The 23,748-nt window shown below is 38.0% G+C and overlaps 2 protein-coding genes across 2 annotated transcripts; one reads left to right on the top strand and one right to left on the bottom strand.

Annotated features, from left to right (window-relative positions):
- Positions 1 to 522: 522 nt before the first annotated feature.
- Positions 523 to 1,353, bottom strand: LOC145240315 (uncharacterized). The gene has a single exon (XM_080103897.1). It carries the CDS (start codon positions 1,351 to 1,353, stop codon positions 523 to 525), a length of 831 nt encoding a protein of 276 aa, XP_079960023.1.
- Positions 1,354 to 11,516: 10,163 nt separating this feature from the next.
- On the top strand, positions 11,517 to 20,260 carry LOC145295962 (uncharacterized). Its single transcript, XM_080141874.1, has 2 exons — positions 11,517 to 11,896; positions 17,073 to 20,260. Exon 2 carries the CDS (start codon positions 17,074 to 17,076, stop codon positions 19,045 to 19,047), a length of 1,974 nt encoding a protein of 657 aa, XP_079998000.1. The 5' UTR covers positions 11,517 to 11,896; position 17,073; the 3' UTR covers positions 19,048 to 20,260.
- The last annotated feature ends 3,488 nt before the right edge of the window (positions 20,261 to 23,748 follow it).

Here is a 23,748-nt window from a genome sequence, read left to right as displayed (position 1 = left end):
CGAACTGCGTTGTTCATCTTCCCCACGGATTCTTCACCCAAACCGCATCCCCTTCCTTATACAGATTAGCCACTGCGGTCTTGGGCACCCTCACTTCATCGATACCTTTGAGACAGATCCTATAATTGTATAGCATATTCACAGGTGCTGTCATGGCTGTCTTGTCATCTTTAGGCATAACATTGTACCAGTGCACTGCCTTTGGAGGCGTGACGTTGTACCAGTGCACTGCCTTTGGAGGCGTGACGTTGTACCAGTGCACTGCCTCCAAGATTGTGCACCCTGTTCTTGCCGCAATGTGCTTTATAATGCGATGGGATTGCTCGATTATACTGTTTCCAGAGGGTGGGTGGGCACACCGAAATCAAATGTGCACGCCCCACATTTGTGTAAAATCAGCAATTGTCTTTCCGCAAAACGCTGCACCATTATCTGTGAACAATTTGGTTGGCAGCCCCTTTCGCAGAATATACTCTGCAACTCCTTAATGACGCTAGCCGAATCCTGTCAGTACAACTGCCTTCAAATGGCAAAACGGTTGGGACCACGATCTATCAATGTCAAGTACACCTGAGTACCGAAATGGGTTATATCCATAGCAACCCTACTCCAAGTGTCCGTGACATTAAGCCTACCTGGCTTCAAATGCACCGGAGCTGGATCTATGGATTGGCATTCTTCACAATCCCCAACCACCAATCGCACTTGAGTTTCAGTTATTGTTGGATTGACCAACTTTACAAAGTACCATGTCCTTTTCACACCAGGATGTCCACTGGACTGATGAATTGTCTGTATCTGAGAATCGTGTTCATGTTCTGTGGCCACATTGTACACAAGTTCTCTGGGTTCTGTTGCCTTGCGGATCTCATCTATCCACCTCTTTGATACCCAAGTAAGTTCGTCAGCTCTGTTATTGTGAGACTGGACGAGCCTCAAGTCGATTGTTAGTTCATATTCCGAGACCAAATCTTGAAGCATGGAGAGTCGATGCCTGATTAACATTTCCGAGACTGCTTTGGTATGCACTCTCGTCTGTCCAGACAAGGTGTCAATTATCCACCGATAGACACAGGCAGAGTCAGTTCGTAAATGTATGGTTTTAGCTTTCCACTGTAATGCAAGATTGACGTCTCGCAGCACAGCATCAAGCTCAGCTAAATTTATGTGTTTGTCTTCATGCACTGCGTGGAGCCAGCTTGTGTCCTCTGCCACAGAACCGTTGCTTTCCACAACCACACCTGTAGCAATAGAACTGGCATCCACCCATACTGTGAATTCTTCTCCACAGATACACCAGTCACCTTTTACTGAATCCTCCTGGGCTACTCTCAAACAAATGTCTTTGATCATCCGTGCTAGAATAGGGTCTCACACTTCATCATCCTATCCAGTTGTGATCATATTCGCCCTTCGTTTCACAAATGCTGTGGTGACACACAACCAGCCACACACTGGGAAATGACCAGTCAGTTTCCGCACACTGAAAACACAATTCGGCGAGTAAGTCTATTAGGTACTGTCGGAAGGTCACTGCCACACCGCCATAACAATTTTCCGTTCTCCTCTTGGACACGTAATCCCAATACACGTGAGCCCAGTCTCAACTGTTCTGGGGTCTTGCTTTCCAGGCCAAACTTCTCCAAATGTTCCTTTACACAGGTTGTTGAACATATGCTTTCATTCGTTCAGGCCGAATCCAAGGCAAGACAATATCGCTGTCCCTTAATTTTTACTGTTTGGAACGACCACAGAGATTTGACAACGTGCACTTGTAAATAGGTTCGGTGTAGATCCAGCACTGCAATGTTTGGTCCCTGTTGTTGCCATTCCCTCAATTTTTGTAAGAAAACATCCGCGTTAGCAGAATGCGCATCCACATACTCATTTAACTCCTGATAATCCATAATGAGAGGCACTTTCTGTTTATTCTTCTGCACAACAGCCATGAGAGGGATTAGACCTTTTGGAGGGCCAAGTTCGTCCTCGGGATATGACAGTAACCAACCATTATCAATCCACACCTGCAATTCCCAATCGTATTCATCACGAATCGGTGTTAGCGCTGGATACTCTGCTGATATACTCAATGACAGTGTATACTCAATGACAGTGGAGATTGGTCGCCAGCCCACTTCCACGATGTAGTCCATTTCTGAGTATCTTGGTCATATTTGGCAGAGAATTCAGGCTCGGTAATAGTGACAGCAGCAAAATTGGCTTTGCTAAAATGTGGAAAGGTCACCTCTCCTGCTCTAGACACAGCTACTCCTCCCAGTCGCTTGATTGCATCCAGTCCAAGCAAAAAATCAAATCCCAGTAAGTATCCATCCACAACTAGGACTTCTATGCTAATGCTCCGTGTTGTATCAAGGTCAACCTGCACCATTCCTACTTCAGTTTAGTGTGCTTCCATCTGCTGTGAGCACTGGGGTTACTTTCCTTGTCCAATCCTTGCAACATGACTTGCATCCAGTATCCACCTGAGCTGTGCGTAGTAGTCTATTGATAAGAACTGTGACAATTGGCAAGGCGCCATTTACACTAGTTTGGGGGATGACATTGGCGCTCACTTCTCGCCCCCTTGTTCATTTCCCAGACAAAATCGAGCAATATGCTCTCACCGCCGACATTGATAACACGTGATAGGGTTTCGAGGTCTGACTCCGACATCTCCTCTTGTTGCACTATCCAACAGGCAATTGCTTGCCCTATGATTCAGTCCATTACACTTGTAACACCTCCGTGAAGTATTTGTCTCCTTGGGGTTAACTGGTGTCGATCGTGCAGCTAATGCAGCTTGCTCTGGAACTGTTGGGTTAGTCATTAAAATAGCACGAGCACGTGCCAGCACATGAGATAGATCCAAGTTATCCATCTGGGATGATGCCCGCAACAAGTTTTCCGCATGTTCTGGCAAACCAGCAATAAATGCACATTGCAGGCATTGATCCGATACACCGCCAAACAGGACTGCTAGCCTGCACAGCTCCACCAAAAAGATGTTGACTGTTTCACCTGGGTGGAGATGACAAGCTGTGAACTGCTTCCATGCAGCAAATGGATCCAAAGCAAATGCTGTGTACAGGGTTTTTTTTATACACCCAAAATCGGCCCGCTTTTCCTCACTTAATTGCTGGTACACTGCATAGGCGCCGCCTGACAAATGCATTGGAATTACACATTTAATGCGCTTTACGCCACTTAGCTGACATATTAGTTCAGCTTTCTCCAACCACTCCACTATTGACTGTCCAGATTCACTGCCATCAAATATAGGTATAAGTTTTGGATCGAAAGCCATAATAGCCGAAATAGATTGTCGCGGCACGAGGGAGGAGAAAGCTAAGTAATTTGTGTTAAGAGATATACACGTCAGAAATTCTTTTCAAAGTTGAACGAATCAGTTCTTTCGACTTCTGTCTTCTCACAAACGTTGCACTCTTCACAAGCAAGTTCTTTTCAACCGTCGACCGACCAAAAAAAGAAACGACTCGCAATCTTTGTTTCGGCTTGACTTTTTATAGCCGTCGAGTGAACTCAATTGTTGCGGTAATGCGAGTATCGCTCACAAACGTTTTTCTTTGTAATCTAACGGTCCCAGGTTCGCTCCCCGATGCAGGCACGCACAACTCATACTTTTTGTGCATGCTCGTCACAATCATCAGCCCTACTGTGACGTCAACATGGCACAACACAAAAAACGAACACCACAGAAAATGATAAAATACCTAAGCGAACTTAGATAAATATCATCTTTACTGAACATTTATTGCCATACAACACACTAAACACAAGCTATTGGTTCATCCAACTTTAGGCAATATTCAGTGGTGAATTATTAACCAATACTCTTAATTTTTTCAGCCCCTATCCGCTTCCATCATTGAATAGGTTGACACCATTCCAATATTTTTTATCTTATATCCATCTCAAAGAGAAAATGCTTCAATGGACTGACCACTCATATAAAGACCTCATACAAGAATTTTTTTCAGTGTAACTCACAACAAAAGGATTCTGTCCCAGCTTTTAAGATCAGGCTAGTCTATGGACTACTTACCCACTACCACCTTGCTTTATACACCCTTGGATCGATTGGTTGATTCAGTAAACCAAATTTTCTTAAAAGTTGACCAAAATGATAACTCTAGAGATCACCTACAATGTTTAGAGGGTGAAATAGCAAAGTTGCCGTAGCTCTCCTCATAACAGAGAAAACATCACAATTTAGGAGCAACTGGAGCCAAACACACAGTTCTAGCTGAAGACATGAAGCCAGCACAAACGAGTACAGATTCCATGAATGTTTTGGCAATCGAGCTCAAAACTGCCAACCTTCCTGCAAGACCCCCATGAAAACACCAAACAAACAAGAAAGACAAACTCAGCTGGCACATGTTTACACAGTCATCTTTTCTATATGTTGGAAATAAACTGAAAATCCTGATCTAGTGCGGCAATTAGGGCGATACCTCTTATGGACAGACTCACTGTCAGCCCATCTTGCTCAATACCAGGCAATTAAGGTTCCACCATAGTCAAATGGAAACAAAAGCCTAAATGTAAACATGAAATGTGACTTTATCTGATCCTTTACTGTGACTCACTTTAAGGCACTCATACTCAGCACAGATTTCCTGGTACATTATAACATGGGCATCCATATTGCCTCAGTCATAATGTCATAACATAATGTCATAACAAACCAAAACATAAATGGGATTAGCATTGTGACCTACTACAACCCAGAATACCTGGGGATTCTGCATGAGTATAAGGACATAATTAAGTACTTTAGTGGAAAAAATGTCCATACCTATATGGATTAAAGAAATCTCAATGCTTCTACCTTGGAACCTTGGCAGCCAGGTATACCTGATAACAGATGCCTTGGACACTAGAGTAGATGTGATAATAGAACAAGATTTGAACATTCTTCAGTAAATTATCCCCAGTTAGTCACAGTATAGCACATTTTCAATAAATTTTGGTGATATACCTATTCATAAAACATTTTTAATGCCTATTTCTAACTGACCACATACCTCTGATGACTTCCCAATCTATAACTCTGAGAAATATCCCATCAGGACTACATCACACAATTCACATCTAACCTCTGCTATATCAAAAGAAAAGACAATACAATCACCAACACTCTGTTAATCTTGTCAATCTTGTTAATCTTTCCTAGACATGGTCCCAAATAGTAGCCTCTCACGTCCAAGCGGTGATATACCTTTTGGGGTGAACGTGAGTTGTTAAAAAACAAAAAAAAAACCCAGTTCATTTAACCAGGACATGATAGCAATGACACAAAAATCCAACTGAACTCTCTAGGACGTGTTGGCAGATCTATCTTTAGAACTCTTATTTTTTAACCCTATTCAATAAAAAGACCTTTTACTGAGATGTGAAATTGAGTATTTCTAGGCCCTATGCACCTCCAGCATTCAATAATCTGGATAACCATGGAGATAGAAGAATAACATCTTATACTATGGCACTTACGAATGCTCAAAAGTCTCTCAAAATGTCACAAAGATACCGGTCAGTAAGAAGTAAGAGCTCATAAAAAAAAAACATGTGATTAGTCGTCTAGTGGATGTGGATCCACTAAGTGGATGTGGTATCATAAACCAAAGTCTTTCTTTACAATTGTATAAGAGATGGTTCTTCTTCTTCTTCTTCTTCTTCTTCTTCTTCTTCTTCTTCTTCATCATCATCATCATCATCATCATCATCATCATCATCATCATCATCATCATCATTATTATCATTATTATTATTATTATTATTATTATTATTATTATTATTTAGGCCTGTAGTCGTTATTAGATGTTTTTCTCAAATGGGTTGATACATCGTTCTGCTGGCATCAGGCAAGAAAGTTATAAGCATGTCAATAGAGAGAATAAGTTTTTTCCACAAAAGTGGTAGTATTGAAAATTATGTCAACTGTGCGCCAACAAAACAAAGTTGACATTAAAAAGAAAGAAAAAACTGGAAAACTATATTACAAACTCGTCAACTGGTTCAAAGAGGTTAGACAGGTTATACAGAGTTAGTTTTATTTTGATCCATTCCTTTTCTTTGCTCTCTTTTAATAGTCCGATTGGCCTTTTATCGTTTTGAGCGGTTTAAACGATTTTCATCGGGGGGGGGGGAGTTTCAAATTCGGTTTTTCTTTGGAAGGGCTGTCATTTTAGGTATTTTTAAGAGTTTATTCTGAGATAAGTTTTACATTGAGCATGCCATCTGATTTCGACTCACTGTCCTCTTCTTTTTTTTCTTCTCTATTCGCTTCTGTTCTTTTTCATTCTTCTCTCTTCAAACATGCTTTGTGATATTTATTTATACAGAGGTATTACACAGTATCTAAATTCTTCAAAAAAAGGTTTTTCTTTGGTAAGAAATAATATAATTTTTCATTTTGATAATAATTTTAAATAATTTCTCTTTTGTTAACAAAATACCCGATTCGTAAAACTCCACCTTCTCTCCTGCTCAAACTATCAATTCTTTTGGAACTTAACGGCTCTTTTGAAGTTGAAAGTAATATTTTTCTTCGATTTTAGTTTAACCAAATTCCACTGAAAAAATTGATTGTCAACAATTATTCGTTTAGTTAACATGTTTTTTTTAGCAAGTAAAAACAACTACTCATTCGAGTTTAATATCGTTGCTAACACACCCAAATATTGATCTCGATATGCACACCTAATTGCTGGTGCAATTATGGCCTTGTGATTTTATAGCAAATATCATTGCCTTGGGGCTGAATCTTTTGGTACTAGCTATATTGATGTTCCGCTCAAGTGAAAACGTCACAATGCTGTTACAGCAGATCATGAGATGTATTGCTTTATATATATATATATATATATATATATATATATATATATATATATATATATATATATATATATAGGACATTTATTACTGTGAGTCCAGAATGAGTTTACAAATTGTTTCAGCTCTAGTCCGGTTTTTTCACCACTGGTAAATATATATATATATATATATATATATATGAACAAATGATTAATAAAATATGTTAAAAAACATCTTGAAAAAGAGTTAAAAACATATTTAATTTTAAAAAGGAAGCACAAGATAAGTGGATAGTCCTTAATCCGCAGAGTTTCGAAAAAATACTCTCCTTCTCATCAGAGGGCAGGTATTAGCAAAATGCGGGATCGGATTTTGCATGTAAAAGAATTTAATGAAACCACAAGTAAGTCACAGATCTTACTTGGTTAAAAAAAGGGTGAGGTAAGGGGAATAGGAGGTAAAAGAAAAAATGATAAAAAGATTTCACATGAATGGATAGTCCGGTGAAGGGTAAAAATCCAAGAATGGTAAAATCCCCCACTAACCAACAATCACAAGGTTGTCTCCTCAGCAACCGACAAGGCTAACATGCTTGCCAGTCGGTTCGCCTCAAACTCCACACTGGACCCTTCCAACCACCCCCTACCTGACTTTCTTATGCGGACAGACGCCACGCTAAATGATCTGAAAACCACCCCTGCTCAGGTGCACGCTATCATAAAAAACCTTGACACTTCAAAAGCATGTGGACCCGATCTTATCCCAGCTGTGCTATTAAAAAAGTGCTCAGCCACAGTAACTCCAGTTCTCTCCAAACTCTACAACAAATGCTTTAATGAAGCTTGCTTTCCGGGCTGTTGGAAAACTGCTTCTGTTGTACCAGTATTCAAGAATTCTGGCGAAAGGACTGACCCATCAAATTATCGCCCCATTAGCCTCCTCCCACTTTTTGCCAAAATATTTGAGACCTTAATTAACCATGCTCTAGTCCATAACCTTACAGATGCTAAACTTCTGACTGACAAACAATATGGATTTAGACAAGCCCGTTCTACAGCAGACGTCCTAACTGTGATCTCTGAACGTATATACCATTCACTGGACAAAGCGGGGGAGGGCAGAGCAGTAGCTCTAGATATATCTAAGGCTTTTGACAGGGTATGGCATGAGGGTCTCCTCAGGAAAATTAGATCATACGGTATCACTGGTAGAATACTTAACATAATTAAATCCTTCTTAGATAAGAGAAAAATCCAGGTTGTCCTCGACAGTCGTACATCTAAACAATATGATATAAATGTGGGGGTGCCCCAGGGTTCTATCCTTGGACCTCTATTGTTCCTGATATTCATAAATGACCTCCCCGACAAAATTGCCTCTGAGATGGGTATATATGCTGATGACACTACACTCTATGGCAGGCACGACAAGAAGACGAATGAACACATTTCTAAAGAAATGGCAGAAACACTAGAGGAAGACCTACCAATCTGTGGTGGAATGGGGACAAAAGTGGTTGGTCGCATTCAATGCTGCCAAGACTAAACTAGTTTCATTCAATAATTACAAGAAACCCTCTCTACCACCTATAGCAATGGCCAACGACTCTTTATCTGAGAGTACATCTTTCAAACTCCTTGGCCTAACGTTCACAGGAAACATGAGTTGGAACAATTACATTGAAGGCATTGCCAGGGCCACTGCAAGAAAGGTGGGCTCTCTCTACCGTGCTAGAAAACTAATAACACCCGAAAGTATCCTGTACCTCTATAAGGCCACCATTCGCCCATGTATGGAGTATTGCTGTCACATCTGGGCTGGTGCATCTGCTACTAGTCTCTCGCTCCTTGACAAGGTTCAAAACAGAGTCGCAAACTTGATAGGTCCTGAACTGGCATCTAAGCTTCAGCCTCTGTCCCATCGACGAAATGTTGCATCCCTCTGCCTTTTCTACAAGTATTTTAGTGGTGAATGCTCTGACGAACTGCAATCACTTGTGCCCCCACGACGTGAGCACCCTCGACAAACCCGACAGGCTGCTAAATCCCACCCCCACACTGTAGAGATCCCTAGATGTAAAAGGTCTTTTTACTCCAATAGTTTCTTCCCCAGAACCGCTAGACTCTGGAATTCCATTCCAGGTCCCTGCCTCCCGAACAGTACTGACGTGCAGAAGTTCAAGTGTAATGTGAACCGACATCTTGCTGCCCAAATCCCTACATAGTACCCCAGTAGTTGTTGCCCCTTATAGTAGCCCCCTACACCAAAGTGGCAATTTGCCTTGTTTGGGGTGAAAATGTAATAAAAAAAAAAAAAAAAAAAAAAAAAGAAAAATCCAAACACGGTCGAATTAAAAACTTCCAATCCAACAGGTAAGTTCTTACAGTCACAGATCTTACTTGGTTAAAAAAAGGGTGAGGTAAGGGGAATAGGAGGTAAAAGAAAAATTATAAAAAGATTTCACATGAATGGATAGTCCGGTGAAGGGTAAAAATCCAAGAATGGTAAAATCCAAACACGGTCGAATTAAAAACTTCCAATCCAACAGGTAAGTTCTTAACCAAGTAAGGTCTGTCACTTACTTGTGGTTTCATTAAATTCTTTTACATGCAAAATCCGATCCCGCATTTTGCTAATTCCTGCCCTCTGATGAGAAGGAGAGTATTTCTTCGAAACTTCGCGGATTAAGGACTATCCACTTATCTTGTGCTTCCTTTTTAAAATTAAATATGTTTTTAACTCTTTTTCAAGATGTTTTTTTAACATAATTTATTAATCATTTGTTCATATTATAAGCTCTATTTCCTTTTCGGTTTTATTGAGCTTTTACATCTGGTTGAGATTACTTTACTTGTAAATATTATTCTTTAATATTTATAATATATTTTAAGTTTACCATTTTGATTACCTTGGTAAACTTATTGTAATTTTTTTTTCTTACACCCTATATATATATATATATATATATATATATATATATATATATATATATATATATATATATCATATGGAAGATCATCAAGGTGTTGCAGCCGATTAGTGAAATGAATTGAGAAAAAAAAAACACTGACTATTTGGTCTGAGGGTGTAACCCTTGCTTTGCTCAAGAAACTACAAAGAGAAAATATCCAGGGATATTTTTTGTCACAAAGTCATAAACAGGATGTATACTAGACAAAGTGATCAGCAAGTTCAAGCAGGTGACCTTTTGAGCAAATTGGTCCTCTGTGGGAGCGACAAGTTTGGCAGAAGTGATTGTAGAGCACAAGGTTTCAACCATTACCTTGGATATGTGTACATTCATTTTTCCCTCATGTTTGTTTGCAGAGCACGTTGTTATCAGCAAATATGCCCATCTCGAACACAATTTTATCAGAAAGGTCATTTATGAATATCAGAAATAATAATGATTCAAATATCAACTCCTGATGCACACCTGCATAAATATCATGTTATTTGGATGTATGATTAATGAGAACAACCTGGATTATTTTCTTGTTTAAAAAGGATCTGATTATACTAAATATTTATCCTGTAATACCATATGATTAAATTTTCCATGAAAACCCTTCTTTTTTTTTTTCTTTTCTTTTTTTTGTACATGGGGGTCTTCAATCCAGATCTTGTCAAAGGCTTTGGATATATCAGTGGAATACATGTTCTTTTATGCAATAGCAGCACAAGTTGAAGTAAACCATTGGGAAAAATGAGGCTTTATTGTGCTTCACTGGTTACTTTGCATCATTCAGTTGCCTCATTTGTATGACACTTTTAATTAAGTGTCAAAAGGTTGACTGGCGAAGTTAATTAAACAATAATTAATTAAATTATAATATTAATTGTTTTATTGAACAGTATAAAATTTGTTAAGGTAGCCAACATTTTTTAAGAACCAAGTGTAATAAACTGTCATTGAGTGCAAAGAGATGGCGACCTTAGCAAGAACAGGATTTGACCTATAAATCTGTCAATAAAACAAAAACCATCTGTAGGTGTATTGACCTTTCAAAATTATAAACGAACTATATAAGTAAAATTAATTCGGTTTGAAAGTCCGACATTTTAAGTGCAAAGAAATTGGGAATGACAGATAAAACAAAAACAAAGTGCAGACGTTTGCACCTGCTGAAAAATCATAATTTATCAAATTATAAACAATAAATATATTTTTAAGTTGGCAATCATTTTTGGGTCGGCCTAACTTGGAATTGAGTACAAGCTTGGCACAAGGACTGGGCGGCTATACATTATTCATCAACTAATCACAGAATTGCTCCGTATAGCCCCTCCCAATGATTGCAACTAATTGGCCGATTATCTAAAACCAATCAAAGGCTAACCTGAGTGATTGTTACGACGATAGCTATTAGTCGGCAATCCCCATTGGCTGGCCAATCAGACACTGATTGTTCAAGTATTCGGGCCAATAAATAGAGGATACCCAAAGCGAAAAATCGAGTTGGTTCATTTTTTTTGCCGCCGCTTAAAGAACCAAATCCGTTGCCATCCTTCATCAACGCTGCTTAATTGCAGTCAAGAGTTTCTAAGAAAACTTTATTCCGCCAGTCAACCACAATCACTCCCCTTGCGTGGTGTTTGAAGATTGTGTTAATAAACGTTGTTATTGTTTATAACAAACGCTTTCAGACATTTTTCCTTTGATTGCTTGGCAACTTTTCTTCCCTCCAGCAACAAATTCAACCTTCGTCGACTGGGCCATACTCATCAATTCTTTCTACGGATCTTAAAGCAACGTGGGCGTGGAAGGAAACAGAGAAAGACCAGTCAACGTATGTGGTAATCACGAAACCATCGGCCAACTCGGGTTCGTGAAGATATCGTACCACATTTGGTGCCTTAAGACGCAGGATTGACCCTGGTTAATTACCAGACGGATCTCGTCGCATCTGTGTCGCAGAATCCAGTATCGGCGCTTCAAAACACAAGATCGACACTCTGTATATTCACCGGCACAACGACACTCCACCCAGAAACCAGCCTAGGAAGCAATTAGCTCAACCTACTCAAGCCACTCACCAGAAAAGTCCACAGAGTCAGGGTAAGTGACTATTTTTCTTTGTTCTTTGCATTCATTGTGCATGTTGGTTCATTTCTAAATAGCTTCTAGGTGTGTTTATTTTTTTTTCTTAATACAATGGCTACTTCTCGTTCAAATATTTCACCTATGTTGGTAACAGCTGGATCAAAGATCCCAATTTTTTCTGGTAGACCGGCAGATCTGAAACCATGGCTGATGGCATTGAAAAAAAAAACAAAGGGTCCATAATTTATCGGACCCTGAATTGATTAACCTAGCCTATGACTATTCAGATGGAGTAGTGTCCGAATGGATTGGAACTTATCTTGATGACCATTCGGATACTTCCAGTAAAGCCTTATTCGATGAAATCACAGCACAGTATGGAGAGTTTGTCAACCCTGCTGATGCTGCTCGAGCATTGATTAAGGTGATACAAGGAAAAAATGAATCGCTTGCAGAACTGGCTAGTAGAATGTCAAGTCTTGCAAGGCTGGCTTATAGAGACTCTGAACTGAGAGAAGGGTCAGCTGTACAGGTACAGCTAGCTGAATTCTTCATTGATGGAATAAACAATACTTTCATTAAGGAAGATGTGGCCAGAGCCAACCCAAAGACACTGTCGGAGGCTTTGTCATCAGCCAGAGAAAGTGAAAGGCTTTATGAGCGACTTCTGGGCTGTGGGAAACGAGAAAAAATGAATAATAAATTTTCAGGTAGAAATCATTGGCAACAGGAGGGAATAGGCTCTCATACAGTACTAAGGGAACCAAAGGCGGAGGGTTACCATAGAAAATGGTCTGGAGAGAGTCATGGTTGTTACAGCTGTAGACAACCAGTAAAAAAAAAGGGGATTACTTCAAATCAGCATGAACGCTGGAATTATTACGAACAAAGGTGTCCAAAGTCTGAAAGCGGGAATGTAACTTACTCGACTTCAGAAAAACGAAACACCAAGGCACCGGCACAAACAAAAAGTCGCAGAACTAACCATATTCAGTCATTAAAAGAAAAAAAGAATAAGGGTACTCTTGCTCCTAAAAAGAATAATCCAAGAAATTCCTGCTCTAAACGGGAAATGATTAATATTCCCAACACAAAAGGAGCAGAAGAATATGAATTATTCACACAGGGCTCGGACATGACGTGTAGGGTAGATATCATGGGCAAGCAGGTAGAAGCATTGATAGACTCCGGGTCAGAAGTCTCGCTTCTAAAGTCCTCAATTTTTGAAGACCTAAGAGATAGCAAAATAAAGTTGAAAGACTCAGATTTAACAGTAACTCAAGCAAATGGACAGAAAATGAAACTAAATGGTATGATCCACCTACCTATTAAAATCGGAAAGATTAAGACAGGTTCAAAATTGTACATTGCACCTGACTTAGACCAAACCATGATTTTAGGGGAGGATTGGTTAAAAATAAATAAAGCACAATTATGTTTTAATCCAAATCGGCTAACGATAAGAGGGGTAGAAATTCCCTTGGGTAATAGTTCCGGCGGGGAAATTAAAATCTACACTACGGACAGTGTAAAATTACCCCCACGTACTGCTATCTCCTGCGCAGCCAAACTAGTCCCCTCAGAGCCAAATAAAGAAAACCTATACCAGGTGATTTCAACGGAGGAGGTAATACCGGAGGAGGAAGAAATAGTGTTAGTTGAAGCGATAGTAAAAGAAAATGAGAAGGGAAAGATTCCAGTTATGTTGGCAAATTTGGGTAATAAAACTTTGAGCGTTCCCAAGGGTGAAAATTTGGGAAGGGTAGCGCCAATAAGAATTCGGAAGCAAGTCAGGTACATTGAGAAACGCCCAATTAAGATGAGCAAAAATACAATTAATCCTAAGGACATCAACGTACCTAATGAGCATAGACAAGAGATAGTGAATTTAATTCAGAAGAATATAGATGTTGTCGCTAACTCAGATAAGGAGTTGGGACGAACTCAGTCGGTTCAAATGAAAATAGATACTGGAAACAACCCACCCATAAAAATGAAACCGTACAGAACTCCGATACACAAAAGGGAGTTAGTAGAAGAAGCTGTCAAAGAAATGCTGGAAGCTAAGGTGATTGAACGCTCACGATCTCCTTGGAGCTTTCCCATTGTAGTGGTTGACAAAAAGGATGGGGGACACCGCTTTTGTGTAGATTTTAGAGCCCTCAACAACATAACTAAGCCGCTTGCTTATCCACTACCATTAATAGATGATATACTGGCCCTCTTAGGCAAGGCAAGATGTTTTTCCACCCTTGATTTGAGATCAGGGTACTGGCAGGTAGCCCTGGATCAAGATGACCGTGAAAAGGCTGCATTTGTGTGCCACTACGGGCTTTTTCAATTTCGAGTTATGCCCTTTGGATTGGCTAATGCTCCAGGTGTTTTCCAACAACTCATGTCCATAGTACTTGGAGGGTTGGAAGGCTTTGCTATGGCATATCTCGATGACATACTAGTTTTCTCGAGCAATATAAATGAACATTTCCAACACCTTCAAACGGTATTCAATCAACTGAGAAAACATGGGTTAAAATTAAAACTGGCAAAGTGTCAGTTCATGATGGCAGAAACTAAATACTTGGGATTTGTCATAAATAAACAAGGAATCAAGCCAGATGATGATAAGGTCAAAGTAATTCGCTCGATGCCAGAACCTAAAACTGTTAGACAGGTCAGGGGTTTTATAGGCGCAATCGGATATTACCGAAGATTCATACCTGCATTTTCAAGAATAGCTACCCCTCTTATAGCTCTCACAAAAAAAAGTGCTCGCTTTAAGTGGACAGATGATTGCCAGCGATCATTTGATACGCTGAAAGATCAACTGTCAACGATCCCCTTATTGGCATACCCAGACATAAATAAACCTATGATCTTGTACACAGATGCGAGCGACCTGTGTATTGGGGCATGTCTAACTCAACCATGTCCTGAGAAGGACGGTCCTGTCCCAGGAATACCAGAAGAAGTACCTATCTACTTTCTTTCTCACAAGTTAACATCTACGCAACAGAAGTGGCCTGTCATAGAAAAGGAAGCATTTGCTATTGTATATGCTCTCCAAAAACTTGATTATTATCTAAACGGTGCACAATTCGTGATAAAAACAGATCATAAGCCTTTGAAATATCTATTTAAAGCAGATTTGACAAATAAAAAGATACAACAATGGGCCTTAAAAATAAGTGGATACAACTGTACCATAGAATATCTATCGGGCAAAGAAAATACATGTGCCGATTTATTGTCACGTATCCCTAATCAGCTAGAACAAGAATCGACGCCTCAAGAACTTGAAATTGATGATAAATTTTATCAAATAAACATGATAAACTCACATAGGTTGGATTATAGACACACCTTAGATGAAACAGATAGAACGGATGAAAACCCCAAAAAAGAAATGCCCCAATTAGACAGATACAAGGAAGATGAAGAAATTAAGACGCTAAAAAGAACCATAGAGTCAGGTAAAGCATCTAAAGCATTTCTAGAAAGATATATGGTACAAAATGGGTTGCTATACTATCTTTCTGACCGAGACGGAGACGTCCGACCTAGGTTGTATATACCCAAACAGATTCGAGGGGACATATTGAGACAGCTTCATGATAAAATGGGGCATATTGGTATTGACAAGACGTACGAACTCATAGGCAGGAAATATTACTGGCCGGGGTTGTACAAGGAAGTCACAAACCATGTAAACCTATGCGTTGTTTGTCAGTCGAGGAGCGGCAAATCTGAAATTGCACCCCTTGAAGAAACTGATGTCCCATTTTATCCCTTTGAAAAAATTAGTGTAGATGTCTCCGGACCCTATGGGGAAACTCCACAGGGAAATAAATACATAGTTAGCTTTGTGGATTGGCTAACTAACTGGCCGGAAGCCTATGCAGTACCAGATAAGAAAGCTCAGACTGTAGCTAGACTATTACTAACCGAAATAATCCCGCGCTTTGGGACCCCCTTAGAACTGGTATCTGATAATGGCCCAGAAAACGTTAATGAAGTAATGAGACAAACAACTGAAGGTCTCAACATCAAGCACATTGTAACATCCCCCTATCACCCACAAGCTAATGCTAAGGTTGAGCGGTTCCACCGATTCTTGGGAGATACATTGGCAAAGCTCACTAAAGACGACAAGGAAAATTGGGATTTATTCCTGACTCAGGCATTAGCGGCCATAAGATTTTCTATTAATGAAGTGACCGGATTTTCCCCTTATTTTTTACTATTTGGTCGAGATGTAATCTTGCCTATTGATAATCTATTAAAACCCCGTAGGAAATATCTGGGAGAAGATTTTCACCAGATAATCCTCCAAAATCAACATAAGATATTTATGCAAGCTAGGCAGAGGATAAAACGTGCCCAGAAGAAACGAAATGAAAGGGTAAACTTGGGGAGGAAAGAGGTAACCCTCAAAATAGGAGATCCGGTGTATCATAAGAAGCATCTACGACAAGGGAAGCTTGACGAAAAATGGTCTCCTTATTATAGAATAATTAATCAGACAGGTCCAGTAAATTTTGTTGTATGGGACCAAATAAATGGCAAAGTAAAAAAGGCTCATGCAAATGACTTAAAATTAGCAGGAGTAGAAGAATGGGAAATTCCTAAAAGAAAAGAAGCAAATCCACGTATGAGATGGACGAGGTGGGTAGAAGCCCCCTCGGAGACTGATTCGGAGTCAGAAATTGAGATTGAGCCAAGCCCAATTGCTAGATCACAAATAGAAATTGAAGAAGTAGGAAATGCCTTTGTGCAAAATGAATTGGATAGTTGGGAGAGTGAAGACGAAATTCCCCTGTCAGAGTTACGAAAAAGATATCAAGAAAAAGAAGATACACCTTTAAAATACAGATTAAGAAGCTATCAAAATAAAAAAAGGGATGACTTGACATCGGGCCAATCCCATAATATAACTGATCACCAGCTTGCACCAAGTTGTGACTCAGCGAATCAAGCATGTGTGCTGGATAAAATCTAAAACCGGCATTATATAACAGAGAGATGGTTATGTAAGTTTCCATGGATGCGTCTGAAAAACAAAACAAAATAAAATAAAATATAGAGAAGGAATATATAAACAGAAGGCTTGAAAAGAAGTAGTTTTTAAAGTTAGACGGAACCATATTACCTTTCATTAGTAACCGACTGAATTTAACCCCCTATTCTCTTGTAGGATGGCTGAATTGAAGTCCCTACTCCTGCTGAGCATGCTGACAACAGTAGCAGCCCTGCGACATAGTCAGAATGTAATTTTTCGCAAAACAAGTGAAGTAACGATTACAAGGTCAAAATGGTTAATAGTTTTTACGATGAACTTCAAACCCTATTACTCCTTATTAAATAAGTTGAGAAAAGAAATAGACGAGGTCACCTTAGTAGGAAAGGATTTGGAAATTGATTGCATAGCTAATGAAAAAGGGAAATGTTTTAATCTGTGGTGCCCACTTATGCAGGACATAAAGATTATGAAAACTAGTGTGGAGGTTATAGAAAAATATTTGGATGGATTGAAACTATTACAAAATAGAGAAAAAAGATCGGTACTTCCCATAATGGGGAAAGCGTTAAACGTACTTTTTGGGACTATAACAGAGGAACAATTAGATGCCCTAAAGAAAAGATTGAGGACTTCTGAAAAAGGTCAGATGAAATTGGCCCAAGTAGAAAAGGATAGTATTACTATTCTAAATATAACCAGGGTGGAACTAGCCGATAACCGTCGCAAAATAAATGAGTTAGTGGAGGGGTTTAAGGAAATGCAAGTGGAGCTCGGAAATATCACTGGAGAATTAATGATCCGAGTGATAAAACTGGAAGATTGCATAAGAAAATATCTTCGTTTTTTAACAATCATCGAACAATTGCAGAAAAAGTTGCAAGCACTGTTGGACTCCATACAAAACCTGCAAGCACAGTCTGATATGTTAGCTTTGGGTCATTTGTCTCCAAATATAGTGGAACCTTTTGCATTAAAAGACCACTTACTAGAAGTTCAGGCCAAACTACCTCATCACCTAAGATTGCCAGCGAATCCCACAGCTGAGCTGTGGTATTACTATAAGTCATTGGGTTGTCTAACTCTCATCGAAGATGGTAAATTGCTGATTGTGGTGTCACTTCCATTGTTGGATACCGGTAGTATATATGAAGTCTTTCAAGTCATTAATTTACCGATTCCTTATCCACATGAGAAACAGGGATTGGGAACTGTCGCAAAATACAAAATAGAATCCGAAAATATTGCTCTTGATCAAACTAGAGAAAAGTTCATGTTGCTTACCTCTTCCGAGGCAGAAAAATGTACACATGATCTACTCGGAACCTGCGTATCTAATAGCCCGATATATACATTCAGCAATCACCATTTGTGTGTAATCGAATTATTCAAGGATAATAAAAAGGGAATAGGGCAGCATTGTCAAATAGAAGTCCTCCTAGATGTAATGCTGCCAAATGCTATTAGGATAACAGATGGGGCATGGGCGATAGCAGCGAAAGATGAGTTGGAACTATCTCAGGTATGTACCGGAAAACCTCCCAAAACAATAAAAATATCTCCTCCGTTGACCACTCTGCAGGTGCCATTGGGCTGTGGGGTCTATGGCGGCGCTATAACCCTTCCTCCCTATTACCAAGCCGAGGAAAAATTTGAGACCAGCGACTCTTTTTTACCATTGATGAATATCACACTTACTAGTAGATTAAGCCTATGGGAACCTCTAATAAAAGGATTTCCAAACATGACCCCGCAAGCAATCCCTAATGTCGTAAGTCCTCTAAAGAAAATAAATTTAAGGGAATTAATACATAAACTCGATGCACTTAGAGAGGAAAATTCCCTAACAGAAAGTGAACAAGTAGGTAGTTCTACCTGGTTAATTTTGGTAATAGCCATCATCTTATTAATTGTATCAGTTTTGTTAACATCAAGCCTGATAGTACGCCATTGTTTAAGTAAGCTTAAGAGAAATGAACCAACTAAACTGCACAAGAATGTTGGGAGCTCAGGAACGGTTGTCACTGATCAACAGCAGAGACTGGAACAACAAATCGAACTTGAACCAATAGGTGACATACAAACTCCACAGACCACAAATATCCCGAAAGAAGCCTTGCAATTACCATCGGTGGAGATACTTTCAGTGTAATGATCTGAATTTCTTGGAACAATCGATTAAAAAATCTTTACAAATGCATGAAAAAAAAATTTTCCTACAAATGCATTAAAAAAAAAAAAAAAAAAAAAAAAAAAGAAAAAAATTTCCTACAAATGCATGAAAAAAAAATGAAGGACTCTGCAATGAACATTTATTATTATTGTTGTTGTCATTATTATCATTATATAAAAAAAAAGAGATAATAATTCTGTAAAAAAAAAAAAAGAAAATGAAAACATTTTTTGTAATATTTTAAAATGTCAAAAAAAAAAGGGGGGATGTAGAAAAAAAAGATGGGGTTGTTTGTTAGGATGAACAATTGATTTTTTTTCTATGGACACATACAAAACTGAACTGTGTAATCAATCATTGTAATTATATGTCTTCTGTATGTACCGTTAAACATGATTTACCGACCTTTAACCAAAGGTTAAATGTCGGTAAGTGGGGGAGGAGTATGACACTTTTAATTAAGTGTCAAAAGGTTGACTGGCGAAGTTAATTAAACAATAATTAATTAAATTATAATATTAATTGTTTTATTGAACAGTATAAAATTTGTTAAGGTAGCCAACATTTTTTAAGAACCAAGTGTAATAAACTGTCATTGAGTGCAAAGAGATGGCGACCTTAGCAAGAACAGGATTTGACCTATAAATCTGTCAATAAAACAAAAACCATCTGTAGGTGTATTGACCTTTCAAAATTATAAACGAACTATATAAGTAAAATTAATTCGGTTTGAAAGTCCGACATTTTAAGTGCAAAGAAATTGGGAATGACAGATAAAACAAAAACAAAGTGCAGACGTTTGCACCTGCTGAAAAATCATAATTTATCAAATTATAAACAATAAATATATTTTTAAGTTGGCAATCATTTTTGGGTCGGCCTAACTTGGAATTGAGTACAAGCTTGGCACAAGGACTGGGCGGCTATACATTATTCATCAACTAATCACAGAATTGCTCCGTATAGCCCCTCCCAATGATTGCAACTAATTGGCCGATTATCTAAAACCAATCAAAGGCTAACCTGAGTGATTGTTACGACGATAGCTATTAGTCGGCAATCCCCATTGGCTGGCCAATCAGACACTGATTGTTCAAGTATTCGGGCCAATAAATAGAGGATACCCAAAGCGAAAAATCGAGTTGGTTCATTTTTTTTGCCGCCGCTTAAAGAACCAAATCCGTTGCCATCCTTCATCAACGCTGCTTAATTGCAGTCAAGAGTTTCTAAGAAAACTTTATTCCGCCAGTCAACCACAATCACTCCCCTTGCGTGGTGTTTGAAGATTGTGTTAATAAACGTTGTTATTGTTTATAACAAACGCTTTCAGACATTTTTCCTTTGATTGCTTGGCAACTTTTCTTCCCTCCAGCAACAAATTCAACCTTCGTCGACTGGGCCATACTCATCAATTCTTTCTACGGATCTTAAAGCAACGTGGGCGTGGAAGGAAACAGAGAAAGACCAGTCAACGTATGTGGTAATCACGAAACCATCGGCCAACTCGGGTTCGTGAAGATATCGTACCACATTTGCACACTGTTGAGTAGGACGAGAAAAGATATTACTTCATAGGGCATCTCTGATGTGATCTCCAATGAATTCCCAATCAAACATTTTTAAAGTATTTCATCATTTTGACTAATGCCTCCTCGGCTTGTAGTTGACTTCTACAAATGTCACAAGCTGATTAGCATGTCTAAATAGGCTATGGGCATTTGCCATAGAATCGTCAGGTACTGTAGTAAGGAATGGATCAAGTCTTGCTGATTACTATGCGTACTGCTACTAGCTGCATCTGTATAGCTAGAGAAACTAAACCAAATATTGTGGTGGACATTAAAATCACCAAATACCTGAAGTTTGGTGCTAGTATCTAAAGAGAGTGCTCCAATTCAGAGACAGGGTTTATCAGGGTTTAGTTCTGGGTTGAGAGAGAACGATAAAAGAATTCCAAGGTTAGTCTAAAGCAAATAAAGGCTTCCTAATCTTATTCTAGATTGCGCTCTCTAGTCATGGGGAGCAGTGGTGTAGCAAGGGGGGGGCACTTTGGGTGGCACGTGCCAGGGTATGGCATTTTGAGAGGGTAAAAATAAATAGAAAAAAATAAATAAAAGATAACAAAAAATAAATATAAAAATAAAAGCTAACAAAAAATCTGAAATTTTATACCAAAATGAATCTTTAATGTTGTAAAAAAATCGGAACTTTTGGAAGTATCGGAATTGGAAAAGTGTATCCCTATTTTCCGATTCCAAAACCGATTCTTTTAAATTTTTAACTTAATTTTTTATTGTTGGTACTAATGATAAATATATATATTTTTTTAATTATCACTAAAACTAAAATGATAATACCATCAAAATATGATGTAAATTTATTTTACTTGTGAAACAAAAAATAATTTTTTTAATTGCATAAATCTCGAGGTAACTTTTCAAAGAAAGCAGTTGATTTACATGTTCTGAAAAATGTTGAAAAATCAAAACATTTTTGTCAAAAATACTTTCAAACATCACTGATAATTAAATGGTGTTACGGAAAATTGGGCACTGGAAAATTAGCAACAGAAAATTACGTAATTTTGGAATTGTAGAAACATTAAGCAAGTACAGAATAAAAATCGACTGAAAACAGATTTTATGATCGTCCTATTGGGGGATATAATTATAAATAGGAACTAAATGCTACACCTCAAACTAAGAAACGTTTTTTCGTTGTTTTTTCTTCCAAAAGTGGTGAAATAATAAATAAACAAATGTTACCAAAACATAGTGACTGTTATATATGATGTTTTCAACACGTATGCATATGATGTATGTGCAAGCTTACAACGTCATAATTTGCTCATCACACATATGCGATAAAGGAATTACATTATGCTTCGAGTGCAGTAATACAACAAACAGTCCGGAATATTTTAGAACACAGGTATATAAGCTTTTGCCCACGAAAATCAAACTAGCCCAAGATGCAGTTCTATGAGTAAACATCATTGATGTCCGACTCTGTCTTTGTGGGACGTTAAACTACCTAACATAACTTTGCGCATATCATCAAGACCGTCTTAAAATAACGAAGGCCACGATATCATGCACCTCAGCATAGAAAGTTACCATGTCAAACAAGAATTAATTCTTTTCAACAAGTTATTTCGAACTGCTGTTTTCCATATGTAATGAACACGCACACAAGTTGTTTACATGTTTTAATGACCATTTTCTTTTCCCTCCAGAAAGTAACCACGCGAGTCCCTCTGTTCATGAAAATCAGTAACCATAAACTTTTTGCCTTTTCTACCAGACACTTATTAGCAAAGACTGTCTAATGAACATTTGTGGCAAAATCCCTTAACGATTTAAGAATGATTTGAATTATTGTTTCTTAGGCCGGCTAATAAATGTTGTTATTTTATCAGTGTACAGTGATCTCGAGTTCTTTCTTAAATGTCGTTATTTTTCCAAAGTTATTCATGCCTTTTTAATTTATATGGATGTGACTCAGTAGAACCCTTCTGTAAATCGGAGATCTGGATAAATTTACCTTTAACAGTCCCAGTGACACTTTACCACTTTTGACATATAGATATTCCTGCACCTGCAACCATGGTCTTTAAAGTCGACAGTTTCTGATTATAAATTGGTGAACACCGACTCACACTCCACTAGCCAACAAAAGGCAAGCTAAGTTACTTTTTTTTACCTAACTAGATAAGTTTTTTGTGTTTTAAATTATTTATTTAGATTCTTAACTAAAAATTCTTAATTAAAATTACTTTGTTTGCTATTCTGGAATTTTTAGTTATTCGTTTCATTGTTTTTGTTTTAGTTTTCATTTCATTATTTTGTTTTGGTAATTATGCAGAAAAAAGACGATGAAATTCAGAAAAAAGACGATGAAATTCAATTTTTACGGTATCTTTTGTTTATTAAAAAGTTTAGTTGAAACAAAAAACATCTCTTAGTTATTTCATTTCATTATTAACATATTCCTAACAAGTACAGAGTAGATAACAATTAAGACATGCTTGTTATTAGTTGTTGTTATCAGCAATCAAGCTGTTGTTTTTGTTTTTCTTAACAGTCGACTCGCTAATTTCGTTTCGTTAAAATCTGTATTCCGTTCCATTTTTTACATTCATTCGTTCGCAGCTGCCATCTTTCGTACGACTTTAGTCAAGATTGCCCATTCTGTGTATTTTTTTTTTTTTAATAATATTTTGTTATATAATTAAATACTTTGAAAAGTATTTAATTATTATTTTAATTATTTTGGGGGGTTTGTTTTACAATACAAAAGATTTAAAAAAAATGGTAAAAAAATATATATATACAACAGATAAATTTTACCATTGGCTATAAAAGTTACTTTGCAAGCTACCTGAATCATTTATTGGTGTTTTTAAGTAGCTTTCATTTCAAATATTAACTTTTTACGAGTCGTAAGACTTCAATATGGCAAAAAATATCGCCCCTGCCTCTTCTTCTTCGTGAGGAAGGAGTGAGTAGCCTCGTTTTCAGATTTGTTTTCATGCACATTTTTAAGACCGAATCGCGCAAAAATAGAAAATAAAATACTCAACAGAATGGATACACACACACACACACACACACACACACACACACACACACACACACACACACACACACACACACACACACACATATATAACATTTAGAA

This window comes from Euprymna scolopes, chromosome 2, assembly GCF_053919585.1.
Source record: "Euprymna scolopes isolate OS-2025 chromosome 2, ASM5391958v1, whole genome shotgun sequence".
Classification (NCBI taxonomy): domain Eukaryota; kingdom Metazoa; phylum Mollusca; class Cephalopoda; order Sepiida; family Sepiolidae; genus Euprymna; species Euprymna scolopes.
Note: the sequence above shows the minus strand (reverse complement) of the source record. Positions and strands in the feature narration are given on the sequence as shown.